Source organism: Ornithodoros turicata, chromosome 9, assembly GCF_037126465.1.
Source record: "Ornithodoros turicata isolate Travis chromosome 9, ASM3712646v1, whole genome shotgun sequence".
Lineage (NCBI taxonomy): Eukaryota > Metazoa > Arthropoda > Arachnida > Ixodida > Argasidae > Ornithodoros > Ornithodoros turicata.
This window is the reverse complement of record NC_088209.1, coordinates 29078160-29094848: the sequence shown is the minus strand read 5'-3', so window position 1 is coordinate 29094848 and position 16689 is coordinate 29078160. Positions and strand designations below refer to the sequence as shown.

General features: G+C 48.5%; 1 protein-coding gene across 2 annotated transcripts; it reads right to left on the bottom strand.

The window, feature by feature from the left end:
* Positions 1-1726: 1726 nt before the first annotated feature.
* On the bottom strand, positions 1727-15229 carry LOC135367855 (uncharacterized). 2 transcript variants are annotated; one of them, XM_064600958.1, is made up of 2 exons: positions 15062-15229; positions 1727-2947 (listed from the first exon to the last, which is right to left on the bottom strand). In XM_064600958.1, the coding sequence occupies exons 1-2, from the start codon at positions 15212-15214 to the stop codon at positions 1919-1921; spliced, it is 1182 nt and encodes a 393-aa protein (XP_064457028.1). In that variant the 5' UTR covers positions 15215-15229; the 3' UTR covers positions 1727-1918. The 2 variants fall into 2 exon arrangements, with proteins under 2 accessions (XP_064457028.1, XP_064457029.1); XM_064600959.1 differs by lacking the exon at positions 15062-15229 and adding an exon at positions 11389-12323.
* Between the last annotated feature and the right edge of the window lie 1460 nt (positions 15230-16689).

Below are 16689 nucleotides of genomic sequence, written 5' to 3'. Positions count from 1 at the left end.
CCACAAAACGTGTTCCTACCAGCCGTTCATAAATTATACAAAGTCGCACTGGCTGATACTCTCGTATTGCAGCTTGGGTTCGTGTTTCAGGGTTTGTGCATGGCTTAGTGGCACTTAGGAGTGGTATCAATCCTTGGCTCTGCAGCAATGACACCGGGACATCACGGCTCAATCTCTCATGTATTCGGTAGACCCAAGTTTGTCGTTTTCTTTCCCTGCCCGTCTATTACGCCATTTTACCTCCCTCCTGCATAGACTCCGTCTCAATGTGGCTTTCACCCCACAATTCAAGTGAACGATCAGATGCTGTGACACAAGCCTCTGTTCCACGTGCGGTGTCGTGGTGACCACCCAGCACATTCTTATGGAATGTGCACTCTACTGCCCGCAAAGTCAGACACTGTGGGATGAGCTTGCCCGTATCAGCAAGAAGCCGCTCAATTTGGCTGCACTCATTGGCCCCTATGAAGATACAGTACTCCATCGTCGGGTTTTTCACCTGTCACTTCCTGTCGTCCACTGGATTGCTCCAGACGCTTTAGATCTTTCATGTATTTTGGTCCTTCCTTCATCATCTTCACATAATGTTCCACGCGCAGTGGGGTAGGGTACCGCACCACCGCGGTGAAACACCACATCTCATCGTCATCATTTGTTGTTGTTGTTAAGTGCTGTTGATTGATTGATTGATTGATTATGTGTTTAATGGCACAAAGGCAACAAAGGCCATAGAGCGCCAAAACTATGGTGAGTGTGTCGGAGATGATTATGGGAAAGATGATGTGAGAGAGAGTGTGGTAGTTTTGTCACAAGAATTTGTTTAACGCAGAGTATTCTTCGTAAGCTCCGAAGAATACAAGAACTTTTCAAAACGCAAAGACGCAGAAAAAGGGTCCAGAAATAAAGGTACGTTACGTGTCGAACAGTTATTATTATTCTTTTTTTATGTTTGCCGTCGTTCCCATCTGCAGTTCGTCGATATGTCAGCGTCTTGAAATTGAAATCCATGAAGGCAATTGACATCTTTCATTCCGAAACATTGCTGAGATGCTCAAGATTCATTTAAAGCTACCGCAGAGCAGCAGCCAGGCAGTTTATGTTGACGGCGTAGTTTAATGCAACAAGTTACAAATTTGACAGAGAACGCTTAATATTTTTAATTTGCTCGCGAAAGTTAGGTAAAACGTCTCGGGGCGACGTCTGGTGGCAAATAATCCTCAATTTGTCAGGCAGCAGTGATCTATGTTCCCTACTGGCTTTCCGCTCATGATGGCTACGTAGCCGACACGTAGCCAATTTTGCCCAGTGTTGTCCGCATGCACTGTAGTTTTGCCGCCGTACTTGACGAGCAATGCGCAGTTGGCGACCACTTCGTTACAGTGTTGCACAATTTTCCATATAATTTTTTTTTTCAATGAGCCCAATTGGGACGAAAATTGTGACGTAAGAGCGACTGATGTAAATTGACCGAGGCGTTCTTGAACGCCTAGTAATATAGAAATATTTATCCCATTAGGCATTGCGTCAGGCAATGATTGCTTTAGGCACAAATTAGGCGTTCGTATACGTTGGTATATACAGAGGTTTATACGGCGGCATTCCATGCCCATGCATGGGTACAAGGGCTGATAGAGATTGCCTCAACACAACGATGGCTGTTTACCATTTACAGCATTATTGCATCGAATACATGCAGTTGGCAAGGGGAGTATGCGTGCAAGTACCATAGGCTTTCTGACTTTTTATTAGCTTGGTGAAGTCAAAAAGGGCATTCACATAAATCCAACTATCGCACGATGGCATGACCACATTCGAAACATTCAAGCGACACGAACTTGAGTTAGCAAAGCACACATATTTAAGCGACATGACGACATGCAGAGATCACTACAACCAGTTAACTATAATGTTCCTCTTTCTAATGTGGGGAGGGCTGTTGTAGTATAGGCGTATGCACAAGCACTGGCACGTTGTTGCTGGCGTATCCCCCGCCGTGGCCACCTCCGCCGTAGCCTCCTCCATGCCCACCGCCGCCATGGCCTCCTCCGTGTCCACCGCCGCCGTAACCTCCTCCATGCCCACCGCCGCCATGGCCTCCTCCGTGTCCACCACCTCCATGGCCTCCTCCGTGTCCACCGCCGCCTTTGCCTCCACTGTGATGGCTTTGTCCTGAGCTGTGATGGTGCGACCCGTGCTTGTGGCCTCCTCCACCGTGTTTATGTCCTCCACCACCGTGATAGTGGTGTCCCCCTTTGCCACCGTGTTGGTCGTGGTGGTGCTTCCATCCGCCGGAGTCGTGCTTGTGGTAGTCATCACCGTGTTTATGCTGGCCGTGGTGCTGCTTATGGTGATGTCCGTGATTCGACTTTCCGGCGTCGTGGTCGTACTGTTCGTGGTGCTTGTTGTATTTCTTCTTGTGGTCGCCGTCATGGGAGTCATCGTAGTACCGGCTGTGGTGTTCAGAGTCTTCTTTGTGGTACACATTTTTATGGCCATAGTTTTTGTGACCCTTGCTCTTGTTGTGGTCGTTGCCAGACTTTCCACCGTGTTTACCGTGTCCCCCATGGTGTTCGCTGCCGAAGTGCTTTCCACCATGACCTCCATGGCCATGTTTGCCCTGGTGATTTCCGCCGTAGTTATTGTACCCGTGGCCTCCAGAACTGTGGCCGCTCTTGCCATGCTTGCTGCTGTGGTGGTCGTGGTCGTCACCGCCATGTTTGTAATGTCCTCCGTAGTCCCCACTTGAGTGGTGTCCACCGTATTCTCCGTGTCCACTTTGGCCGCTACCATATCCACCATGTCCGCCATGGCCACCATGCCCAGTTGCTAGCGCAAGCAGGTCGCGTTCCACCTGATCAGCTTCTGCCAGTGCTTTTGTGTGGCTTGCGTCCGTTTCTTTCGCAGTGACATGGATCAGAAGTACCGAGAGACATAGTGTGGCGTTGATCTAGAACGAGAACTTGGCAAATTACCATGGATGGTACGCTCAAGTAACAATGGACACTGCAATTGACTGGGACCGTGTCCACACGACACCGGCATTCGAGAACTTCTTTTAGACTTATTAATATAGTGGTATAACGCAGACATTTCATAATATCAAGCGGTGCTCGTGATATTACCTTGTTTCCTAACGAAAAACCTGGTAAAAGAATTCGCCAGGAAGCCATAACGGAAAGTGGTCTCTGCTCGCTTCTGTCGTACAGTGACAGTTACAAAGACGTGATTCTTCCTGCTGCAGCTACGTAGTTCTGATGTACATTTTGTAATTTCAAACACAAATACACGCCAGAAACCCGACATGATACATATTGATACAGTCTTGATACATATTTCATATGGTACGTGCGCAATGATCGCGGTTCATAGCCCTCGTTAAACAACAACAACAAAAAGACAAACGAATGAAAGACAAATCTATTAATTGGCGTCCCAGGCATGAAGACTGATTATGGCCACTAAGGCCCATTGAATTCTGGTGCTGCAGGCTAGTCTACCATAGACCAATCACTGGGGCATTATGGCCTCTCTGAGGTTCCCTCGAAGGTATGCTGTACCAAGGCATATTTTCACTAGCGTGTCCACCATGTCCACCGTGACGACTTCGGTGGTGCCCGCCACCTACGTACTTATACCCATGCCTTCCTCTGTAGTGCCTTCGCCCGTGCCTGCCGTGCGAGCCGTGATGGTTTCCTTAATGTCCACCGCAATGTTTTTTGTGGTGTCCCCCATGTATGTGCTACCCATAGTACCCCTGGTGATGGTTTCCGTAATGATTCTGTCCTGCGTGGTGATCCTGATCCCTATAATGGTGGTGGTCGCCGTGTCGCCGTAGTTGTGAGCACGTGTCTCGCGATGGCCCTACGACTGGACCTTTCTAGAGCCTTTGATACCATAACTCGTGGTGGTGGTGGCGATGGTGAAAGGGCTTGCCTCACGCATGTGGGCAACGTCACGACTGACGCCCTGGGGAAATGTGCGTCCTGGGCCGACTTCGAGGGGAACTGTGCCGACATATGTCTGAAAGCGCCTCGTAATGCGTCCATACCTCGTCATGTTCTGTTAAGTATACTGTACACCTTTGGGTACAGAGGCCGAATATATTCCTGGTTGGTGAACTTTCTGAGCGATCGCACTCAAGTCGTTTCAACTTGCAGTACACTAAGTGACGTTGTTGGTGTAAATGTGGGCGTTCCACAAGGCTCTGTCCTTGCACCTTTGCTTTTCAACTTTTATGTGAACGATCTCTGCCGCGTAGTCCAGTACTGTAAAGTATACCAGTATGCATATGACACATTACTCGTGTCTGTTGACATGTCTCACGCCGAAGAAACTCGGATGTTACAATTTCATACTGCCAATATGTACAATTGGTTTTCTAACTCTGACATACAATTAAACTTCGAGAAGAAGAAGAAGAAGAAGAAGAAGAAAAAGAAAAACACAATTTGTATGTTTTCACCCTCCTCTCAAGAGCATTGATTACTGTTGTTCTGTCCTCCTGCCGGGTCACCAGCCTTTAAAGTACTCAAGCAATGAGGTACCTGGGACTATACTTCGACTCTGATATAAACATGGCATATGCAAAAGATTAAGGCAAACTTCGTGTGCACTCCTCCCGTTTATGCATACGGTTCCTGTTAGAATCCGTAGATCTGTTCTGGACGCTCTAGGTTACAGTGCACTGTGTTACGGCATAACTTTATTTGCTCACTGTCGTGAAACCTGGAGTGAACAGCATTCTGTGAAGTTGCCTGAAAAGTAGGGATTTTGCTCGTTCTAACCAGCCTGTTGTCGACGTCTTTTCTGCTGCAAAATGTAACTATGTATGTACCGCAGCTTGTTCCATCAGAGCAGATACGGACCGGACAAACCATTTGCGACGTTTTCGTTCGTTCCTTGGCTACGTCTGGCACGTGTGTGAAATAACCGCTTAGCACGCCTGTATACAGCCCTGTATACAGCTTATCACTTCTTACACATGTGCACAAACTGAAATAGTAAATTACCTGAAATGAAATTTTGAAGTACACAGATCGTCTCACGTGATGTCGTCCGTGTTGTCTGGCAACCCGGACGCCGTGGAGTTACAGCGTAGGAGGTGTGCTGCAGAGCATTCCCACAAATATAGAGCACGGGGCGTTCGCAGCCCGACCTATTACGTTATAGCGACCATTTCATAGGAACCCTTTCCCAGCGCCGCATTTGGAGGCTAGCGGTGGCGCTACTCATCGGCACGGTTATTGCTCTCACAATACATTATACTTCAATTGATCTTAGTATTTTTGTACAAGCGGTGGATGTCCCACGGGAGATGGTTCTTTCCAAAGTTGATTATCATCATCATTCTACGCATTTTCATAGGAGCTGTTGCTGTCGTCTGCTACGGTAGTCGAACGCCCCTTCTGCGCGTTCAATAATTCCATTGTCCAATCATGACGTAGATCTCGCGGGCTGATGAGTAGCGCCCCTAGCGGATCGTGCGGACCACGACCTACTAGATTATAACGACCATGCCATAATTGGCAACCCCTACGAGAAGCCCGTCCGCACGATCCGCTAGGGGCGGTGAGACTACTCATCGGCCGTGAGATCTACATCATGACTGGACAATGCAAATTTGAATTTTGAACGCACAAAAGCGGACGTACGACTACCGTAGCAGACGGCAGCAACAGCTCCCATGAAAACACGTAGGATGATGATGATAATCAACCTTAGAATGAAACACCTTCCGTGGGATATCCACCGCCTGTACAAAAATACTAAAGTAAGCTGAAGTACAAAGTACTGTAGAAGTTGAAGAACCAATAACCGGGCCGATGAGTAACGCCGCCGCTAGCTTCCAAATGCGGCGCTGGGAAGGAGTGCCTATGACATGGTCGTTATAATCTAGTAGGTCGTGGTGCGGACCGGCTCCTCAATGGGAGATGCAGACGCGGTGGCCGAAAATGAGGAACGTTATCGGCGTGCTGCCGATAATGCCAGGAAGCTGCGTGCGACAGAGCGTGCCCCCATCACGCTCGTCGAGATGTTCAGAAGTGCGCTCCAAAGAGTACAGTGCGACTTTAACAAGAAGTGAACGCGCTGACTGGCGAAACCCGTGTGTTTGTACGAGGCCCATGGCAACCTATGGTCGCGTTTGCCGTTGGGCCACACGTAAATCATGTGCGGTCACAGCGGAGGGACCGCCCTTCGTCTGCTGTAATGCTATCGCATTTTGTACGCGTTTGGCAATGCGCGAAAGGGTACATCACATTGTTGTAAGAAGACACAGAAGGACTGAAGAAACACGAGGACGAACAGACTTCAGCGCTTCTCTGTCTTATTATGGAAAGCCAACAAGACCAAAGATTCGTTTTTCTGGTTTTGTAACTCGCAAAAAACAACACGACTCTACAGACAACTCTCATCCCAAATGGTATCGTTCTTTACCCTGATTTCCCGACAACGGGAGTCGTGCGACTTTTTGCGACTTGTATTAACTGCCACAAAAAGGCGCACGGCCGCCGCTTTCCAGAAAGCAGGGGCACGATCTTCAACTTGTCGTTATCCTGAAATGGTGGTGGTGATTACCTGGAACTGCTTGCCGTAGCCACGCTCAGGCGGGCTACGTCAGAACTATCGCAGGGGGTTCGTGCGTCCCGGGCCAACTTCACAGGGAACCGTGCCGACACTTGTCTTAAAGCGTCTGAGGAAAACCCAGGGAAAACACCTAGACAGCAAAGCCGGCGCCCGGACTCGGGTCACCTACCAGACTCGGCGTGGAATGCTATCATCGTAGTCACTAGGCCACGGAAGCCGGTACATCCCGAAACGCATCACGTCGCCCGTGATCCGGCACGGGCTCTCGCGTTTATTTGAAATCGCAGCCTACCAAAACGCATTTTCTCGTGCCGCCGCATGACTTTAAAAACAACGATAGCGCTTTTGTTATGTGAAAGTTCAAGATCGGGCTACAGGAGCGATATCGGTGTCAGCCTGTGCAATGATTGATATATTCGGCGTGTTACCTGGTGAAGTCCCGTTTTAAGCGTGTACCTTATCTAAGTAAGGTTTCCGGCATTTAACTTTGTGGTATATTCATACGTAACTGAGCAGGCGCAATGTTTGGGAATCGTATCAGCGAATCGTATAAAGCAGTGTGCTAAAAAGTATTTGTCGCTTTTATTATTGCTCCTCTCATATTATCCCTTTCTCAATCTTTCTCCCTCACTTTTCATGGAGTCCAAGAGTGATGTCTTTAACTTGTCCATATTTCATAGAGAGGGATTGGATCCCGTCCATCCTGACTCCCGTCCACGCGGACGTTCGAGTTCCGGTTCGTTTGAATAGGTCCTAATCTGGGCGGCGGCTGTGCTGTCTGGATGTTTCCCTCGGTTCCCCTCAGACGGCTTTAAGACAAATGTCGGCCCAGTTCCCTGTGAAATCGGCCCAGGATGCCGGGACGCACTGTCCACCCTCCCTGCGGCAGTTTTTTTACTGTACTTTTTAACAGTGCGTAATGTCACTCGACTTCCACGCAGTTATTTTCCATGCTGAACAGCACGATGATGGACAGTCACAGGCACATGATGAGACGCATATCCACCACTGCCGCCGTAGCCTCCGCCGCCGTAACCACCACCTCCATGCCCTCCTCCACCATGGCCTTTGCTTTGAGACCCTTTAGAATACTTGGAATAGTCGCTATGGTGTCCGCCTCCCCCGTGCTTATGGCCTTCTCCACCTTTGTGGTGGTGACCACCGTGACCGGCGCCAACTGCATGCTTGTTATCGTGATAGTCATGCCCATGTTTGTGATGTCCATGACCATGTTTATTCTTGTCGTGGTGTTGCTTGTGGTGGTGTCCGTGGTGCATTTTGCCACCCTTGTTATCGTACTCTTCATGGTGCTGATTGTACTTTTTTTTGTTGTCTCCGTCATGATGGTCATCGTAGTACTTGGTGTGGTGCTCCGCGTCTTCCTTGTGGTAGACATCCTTGTGGCCGAAGCTCTTGTGGCCGTACTTCTTGTCGTGGTCGTCTCCGGACTTTCCACCCTGGCTACCGTCTCCTCCGTGATGCGATTTACCGCTCTCCTGACCTCCGTAGCTTCCACCGCCGTGCTTGCCCCGGCCGACACTGCCATGCTTGTGGAAATCATGTCCATTGCCGCCGTGGCCGCTGCTGCCGTGGCTGTCATAGTGGTTGCTGTGGTCGTTCCCGTGGTGCTTGTACCCACCACCATAGCTGCCGTGTGAATCACTACTTCCTTGACTTCCGTGTCCACTATTGTGACCTCCTCCGCTATGTCCTCCACCACCGTGACCTCCTCCACCGTAACCTCCCCCACGATGTCCTCCCCCACCATGCCCTCCCCCACCATGACCTCCTCCACCGTGACCGCCTCCACCATGTCCACCCCCACCGTTACCTCCTCCACCGTAACCTCCCTTGCCATGCCCTCCTCCGTCGTATCCACCACCATGCCCTCCATACCCGCCTCCCTCGTGTCCACTTGCACCGTATCCTCCACCACCGTACCCACCACCACCACCACCGCCGAACCCGCCTCCATATCGAGGTGCCATGGAGCCGAGCTCCGGTGTTTTGCCTGCTTTCAATACACCCTTTGCTCTTGCTTCAAATGCCATTGCCAGGTTGCACCACGCTGTCTCAGAGACGACAAGGATCTGCATAAAAGTGACCGCACCGATGCACTAAAAAAGGGTAATTGCAAGTACCTTTTCTGCCACCTATGTCTGCCTTAAATTTCCACGGGGAAAACTATCGAATGAATTTCCAATATCGTCCAAGTTATTTCCGACTCTGACGCAGAATGACTACATGGTCAAGCACTCTATTCACAGTGACGTCAGCGAACTTCCCGGCTACCTTGCTCGTATGGACTGCCTACCTCTTAGCATGCCGAAGAACAGCCTTTCCGGGACTATTTTAGCCCCTATCTTTTGTGAATTAACGAACAAAGGAGTCCCTCGTATAGCCCCTCAAGGAGCCCCTCTTATGGGGGTCAGCAGTGTAATCGACTCCGTAAGCACAGTGTGTAAGACTTGACTCGTTTTTGGTAGCAGTATGTAGCCCACTAAGCACGTCAGGACGACATCGTTTCGTTCGTTTGATCTCCCGAGATGACGGGGTGGACGACACTTCCACCACCATAGGTGAGGTTCTCTGATAGCGAGTGTTTTAAACTAAATCGAGATACTACTGTACTTGCAATTTCATGAGGGTACGGTTGTAATCAAATGATGTTCCTGTTTTTGCGAAGGCTGGACCACATTTCACGGCCCCGTATTAGAATTCAATCTGCCCGTGTGCACGACGCGGGGTTGAACCTTTGCAAAAATAAATGCTATACTTTCTACTCACAACGATTGCCACTGCAGTCCTCATTTCTCCTTCGTGATTTGTAGCCCGACTTCTCGCTATATGTTGCTGTGTTCCACGGCATGCATGCAATACTAGACTGTTGGCAGCACCACACGTTATATATATATATGCTTCGGTAATTCTGTTTCTCCTAGCTGTGTCGGTCTCAAGCTGTTACAAAGTTTCTTACTGAACTGGATCCTGTCGTTAGACGACACCGATTACCTCAGAAGTGTTGTTTTTTAAGGAAGCGACGACGACGACGACGACCTGCTCGCTGCAGCGTGTCCTCGCTTTTAAAAGCCCTGTATTCGCTTACTTATGGCAGCTTACTTGTGAAGCCATGGCCGAGCGGGTTAAGGCGTCTCGCTCGTTGGTGGCAGCCAAGGTCGTGCTGAAGACTGGGAGGTGGTGGGTTCGAATCCTACCACCGAGTGTGCTGCCTGAGGTTTTCCCTGGGTTTTCCGAAGACCTTCCAGACGAATGTCGGCACAGTTCCCCCGAAGTCGGCTCAGGGCGCATACTAACCCCCTGTCCCCCACTCGCTGTCCTCTCTCTATCTGTCCACATCTGTACGCCGATCATAGCCATAGTTGCTTCGCGGCGCTAACACCGGTTAAAAAAAAGTACGTGTGAAGCGTGCGTATCCCTCGAAGAAGCATTCTCGAACTGGTAGCGACCCGGGACCGAACCCCGGTGGTTAACCCGGGCCTTCCTAGTAATGTTTTCAGATATTTGTTGGATTGTGTTCTACGAAGAACACAACATACAGTAAACGAGCGAGGTCAAAGTTTTCAACATGGAGGAATTCATACGTTCATAGATGAATCCTATCCTAAGTCCTAAAGACGCGTGAATAATTTATGTTCACCAGGTTGTAGGCATTGTAAGTTATATAACTTGTCTGTTATCATACACACAGCGACAGAAATTTATGCCTGTATGCGTTGACTTCCAGTTCAGAACTTGAATGAGGAACGAGACACTAATAAAACATTTGAAGGTATTCGCTCCGAGATCGAACAGTGTCGGCGCGCTGCGGAGAAACGCTGAACTACCACTGTGTGGACGCGTCGTCTGCTTTTACACGTTTATTCAGCGTTTACTGCTGTAGGTGGAGCATTGCGGAACCGAACAATATCGTACCAGGCATCTTCCGGTGGATATATACTAGAATTACCAAAAAGAACCATCAACTCCGAACGTCGGCCGACGTGTTATTCACGCTAGAAAGGTGACGGTGTCGACCCCTATAGGTCGATATCGCAGCGAATACTGTCAATCAGTAGAGCTGCAATATCAGATTTATCTGTTCAGTACTCTTACATTATCACAAATCCCGTCACAATTGCGCTCATAGTTTTTTTTATAGAAAATTAAAATTGAAAGTTACGGGCAACGCTGTGTCGAAGTCGCCACCAATTGCGCATTGCTCGTCAAGTACAGCGGCAAAACTACATTGCGTGCGCATAGCACTGTGTCTAAAACAAAAGAAGTCGGCTACGTAGTCATCATGAGCCAACAGCGACCAGTCGGGAACATGGATCACTGTTGCTCGACAAATGGGGGATGTTCCCTGTCACATGCATAACTTGTTGTGCTGGTTTACGTTCCCTTCAAGAAGCTTTCGTGAAGAGAGCACCTGATACTGTAACTTTTTTTTATTGTTCTCTTTTATTATTGCATGTTGATTCTTCGTTGTGCTTCATTAATTTCAAGCTCTGAATCCACGAATTCAGGTCCCCCATTTTAACATTTTGGTAGTGACAGACCTGTAACCTGTCCTGACAGTCCTGTAAGCTTTTACCTGCCTTACTCCAGTATACCCTTCCAGTTCAGAACCCCAGGGACTTTGTTCTTTGTGCCGACGAAAATACGTACTCGGGAGAGAACATTAGGTAGGTGTTTGTGGAGCTCAGTGGCGATAATGGAAGGAAGGATCGAGCCAGCTGATGCCCAATGACGAAAGAAGCTTTTCGAATGCGTGAGGTAAGAACAGGAACTGACGGCTCTTACCCCATAGTAGAAGGAGAGAGAGAGAGAGAAGTACGCCATGATAGGCGAAAATCGATGGAAGCCGATGCTGGTAGCTGGTGACCTTCTTGTTTCTTCCTATCCCACCGCAAGAGTCTGCTGTCTGGGTGTTTCCCCTGGGTTTTCCTCAGACAGCTTTAAGATAAGTGCCGGCACAGTTCCCTTGAAGTCGGCCCAGGACGCAAGAACCCCCTGCGATAGTCGTCACGTTGCCCGCCTGAGCATGGCCGACTATGGCAAGCAGCTCCATCATTGCCACCACCACGTTTGTTCCGATAATGGTACTTCGTGGTTTTAAGGTTGCGATACGACTATATGATCATGAGAGACGCCACAGTAGTAGTCCTATGGATTAATTTTGCCCATCCGAGGGTTGGTTATCATGCGCCGAAATCTGGGCACACGTCACCTCGCGGAAGACGGCATGCCCAACGGTGAATTCACGTGGTCATTTCGTGGCAGTGGTCATTTCGTGGCAGTGACAGGCTAGCGCTCGGAAAGTTGCTAGTCTGGCGCCCGCGCTGGATCACGTGACCCTTGCCACCTAAACATGAGTGTCAGGGATCTAGCGGTCTTAGTCGCTTGGATCACACTAGGGGCATCACGGTCACTGTGTTCAGGTTCCGTCGCCTGCTAACCCATGTTAACTTCGCTGTGCGGGTATAGTGCAAGCCAATCAGAGCCAATCGGAGTGAATGCGGGCCCTCGCTGTTGGGACGTGTGGACACCGGGTACGGTTGGCCAACGCGCTGCCCGGCCAGATCGGGACCGGGCAAAAAAAAAGAAAGGAAAAGTGCTAGTTGGCAGATTCTTTAACACGAGAGATTGCTACGCTTTGACCAAGCGAACACAAGTGCCCAGAATCTGGAAAAGAAATCTGCCAGGAAATGGACGACTGTTGAAGCCGTTTCGGTTCCCTATCTCTTTCTAATTGTTCACGAGGAGTCAAGGTCAGCGAAAACGAAACGTGCAGGACAGTTCATTTCAGTAACCTCCCAAGATGCAACGCGTGCGCAAGGAGCATTGCGATTTTCTGAAGTCGTCTATTCGCAACCTGTACCCAGGCATCAAGTTGCTGGCGTCCTCGGTCAGGATCAAACCCGTAACCTTGGCATGAGTAAAGTTCTGCTCTGAAGAAAACTTACCTTATCAGGGATTGGAATAGCCTACCGGACAATGTCGTATCGGCTGAAAGCTTTGATGTATTTGTTTGGAGGGTTCAGGACCACCTAGCATCATTGTAAGTCGTTATGTCATTCTATATATTATTATTGTCTTGGTTACTACACGTGTGTTGTGTCCTTTGTGATCATTGTAAATAATTACTGCAATCTCGTCATTTGCCATTTGTAGGTACTGTGTCGCCTGCTATGTTGCAATAATTATCTGCATTGTTTCATGTTTGTATACTTTTTTTTCCTTGCATCGATGTACCGCCACTCCTACTTGGGCTCCCAGGAGGAGACCAGTAGTATCAATAAATAACATTAAAATAAAAAAACAGCACCACAACACATTTGCTTTTAGGAAAAATGTTTTTAAAGCTTATTTTAAAGCTTATTTTAGTGTGGCTTATGATACGTACAAGTGCAAGGGGATGAGGTGTGTGTGTACTTTAACACGTCACGTAGGGTAGTGCACATTAACGCTGTATATCGCACACTGCGTCTGCGTTCCGGAGCTCAGACCGCAGAAGAAGGTGCGTACTCTAGGGCTGACGGACATACGCCCGATACACAGTAAGTTGTCACCACCAGGCTGGGGGCGCGAACATTGTGCGGTGGGAATAATGGGCCAAAACTAATAACAAGAAGAAAAGCGTGCTGAAGACGTTTCCTCGGGGTGTCAAATACGGACTCAAGACTGACTTGGACTTACTTAATTACTTAATTATTTACGGGCTTAACAGTCCGTAAGTAATGAATTTTAGGTAATTAGTCCTCTTGTAGTAGCATACTTTCTTCGAGAGGATGGCCGCACAACTCAACTGCAAAAACGACATCTGTGCCGCTCCCATAGCGTTTTTATAAAAAATTCCGTAGAGGATAATAAACAAACACCCTTTGTATATTTTATGTTGTGTTACGAAATAACGTCGCTCAAGGACTCTACACGTGGAGTATGGATCCTATCACAGAGATGCATGTACTTGTGCGAAATTTTGAGACAACCCGCAAGCCTACGCAAGATGCGGTTTTGGAAGCCAGAGATGACGTCATCACGCACACTAGCGTTCGTCTCCTGGCAACGGCATAGCCGTCTTGCCCGAATACATCCTCCTGGAACGCGTTGCATGATGGCCTTATCGTTTAAATTCGGGAGGCAGCCTTGGCGGTGGGCACAGAGCAACAGTGTTGCTAAGCCGTACGATTTGTTTTTGATTTCGTGTTAGCGCCGCGGAGCAACTGTGGCTATGAGCGGCGTACAGATGTGGACAGACGGAGAGAGGACATCAGGAAGGAGTGGGGACAGGGGGATTAGTATGCGTCCTGGGCAGACTTCAGAGGGAATTGTGCCGACATTCGTCTGGAAAGTCTTCGGAAAACCCAGGGAAAACCTCAGCCAGCACAGCCGGTGGTAGGATTCGAACCCACCACCTCCCAGTCTTCAGCACGACCTCGACTGCCACCAAGGAGCGGGACGCCTTAACCCGCCCGGCCATGCCGCTGGTAAAAATCAGTACGAGTCAGTATCGTAAACATATATACATAGCAATAAAAACATAGCATTAAAAGATACGAACAAGCATTTTTTTTTCTATAATCAAACTCAAACCCAGTCATAATTACTATAATAAAAATATGCACATAAAATAGTACGTATTTAAAAAAGTACGAAAAATAATAAACCATTGACAAGAGAATGACAGAATTGCCGCAATCCTGATACAGTATCGCTTTTCCATTCTACGCAATTCCGTTTTAGCGCAGATAAGTCTCGCTCCCCGTTAGCTGTTCTTGGCTTGCTTCGAGTATACGATTTTACGTGTACATGTTTGAAAGAAACTTGTTTACCCAAAACTGCGTACTCGCGGTCCATAAAGTCGAATTTCTTCTTAGTGTGGTTCAGAGTGCCCAGGACGCCGAGAATATTATTTCTTCCCTCATAAGTGGCTTGCAATGGAGGGCTGTCAGTGCAAGCAAGAGCACGCACCGCTGGCTTGGAGGTTGATCTCGTTCCTTATTGGCCCCGTCGTTCTCCAACTGTTGGCTTTCATGTGCTCAACGAAGCATGTAACGGAGCTCTAGTCTTGCTTTCCTGATCCCCCTCTGAATTGCCCCAACAGAAACTCATATTTCACCAGGGAAATTCAATAGGTCCGGCGGCATTCAGCCGTATACAGTGCGCGAAGTACCGTACGGTACCGATACACGTGGGTCGTCAGTCGCGGTTTCCATAGAAGCACCGAAATTGAAAAATTCGAGGCCCACTCGTCTTGCAAAGACGTACGTGGTTGCAGTAAAGGCGTTCCCGGTCGTGTTAATGACACTTTCGCTCGCTGCAGGCATAGAAGTGAAATATGCAGAGGAACGTCCTAACATCCATGTAGCATGTATTTTGTATGGTACGGCACTTCACTTGTTTGTAATAGATGCTAATACAATTCCGCTGCAATGTAGCACATAGAGGAAGCCCGTGTCCCGTCTGGACTTACGTTGTGGAAGAGGAGGAGGGCCGGGCCCGGAGGAAGTTTTCCAGGCCCAGTGTCTGCATTGGGGTAAGAGTTACCGGAGAGGACGAGAATGACACTCCTGGCACTCATGAAAGGGCAGGAACCGGCCGGAGGCAAACGCTTCTTCTTCTTCATCGAACTGGATGGTGTCTGGAGCTATGTGGTCTCCCTGGTGAGTACCTGCAGCTCCATTTCTTTTAAGCTTCAGCGTAGTGTGAAGACGTGTCTTGAACGTGCGACGCTCTGCCATGAGCGTCGCTGTTTCCTTCATTCTCTCATTTTCACATCAGCGTGAGAACGGCTTAATAGCGGTTGACGATACCGCTGTCTTTTAAAAATGCGCAGAGGGCTTTCATTCCTTTCACGTGTTGCTGTTTGCAGCGCCAGTAACCAAATAGTTTGCAGAAGCTGAAAGGTCGAGAGTCAAGTTTATCGAGCACAGCCTGAAGTCGTTCTCTCTGAGTCTCGTAAGATGGACACTGCATGATTATGTGAAGTGCGTCTTCCGGAGTGTTGCATGCGCGGCATAACGAAGTTGATATGAGTTCCATTCTGTAGAGTGTTGTCCGTGAATAAAGCTGACCTGGGCGGATTCTGTGGATGGCTGTTTGCAGAGGTCTCTCCAGGCTTCTTGGGACGATAGCTGTCAAATTGGGATCGATGAAAGAGAGATAATCAGTAGGTCGGAGGGACGACTTCCATAGTTCTCTGGATTTTTGGGTCGTCGTTTTCCTTACATAGGCTTTGGAGTCAGCTTTCGAGAAAGGTATGGAGCTGAGCTTGGTCTTGCTTAGAGCTTCCTTGGCTGTTTTGTCTGCTGCTTCATTCCCTGATATACCACAGTGGGATCGAATCCACTGCAGTGTTACACTGTGACCTGACCGTATGGCGTCACTGAGGGCGGTGAGAATTTTGTACACCATATAATTGAAATCACTTCTTTTGATGATGGCTTCTAAGGAGGACTTTGAACCTGTGCAGATATGAGCCAAGTTTTCGGGTGAGATTTTTTGATGTGGCATAGTGCTTTGAATATACCGTGTAGTTCAGCAGCGGTGGATGAGGTGCCATGTGAGAGCCTGTATCCCTTCCGCATGGTTTCAATGATAAAAACATCTGTCTTCTGTACAGGAACCATCTGTGTATTATGCCTAATCCCGTTTAGACGTGCACCGTGTAGCCGATAAGTATTCGATATTAATGATTGTTGATGTCATATGTTTCGTGTACGTTGTAACAACCAAAGGCATCGAAATCGAGAACTAGTCTAAATGCCGCGGCAGCGTTTTTGCACGCAGAAAAAGATTTGCAATAGAGTTCAAAGGTTCCTATTGAAAAGTCGTCGACATTACATGTTCATGCATGCGTACAAGGAGTGGTGGAGATGGCCTCAAAACAACGGTCGAACATTTACGCATTATTGCATCGAATACACGTACTTAGCGGGAGGGCTATGCATACACAAGCACCATAGGCTTTCAGACTTTTTATTCGCTTGGTGAAGTCAAAAAGGGCATTCACATAGATCCAACTATCGCACGATGGCATGACGACATTCAAGACATTCAAGCGACACGAACTTGACTTAGCAGGGCACACATATTTCACCG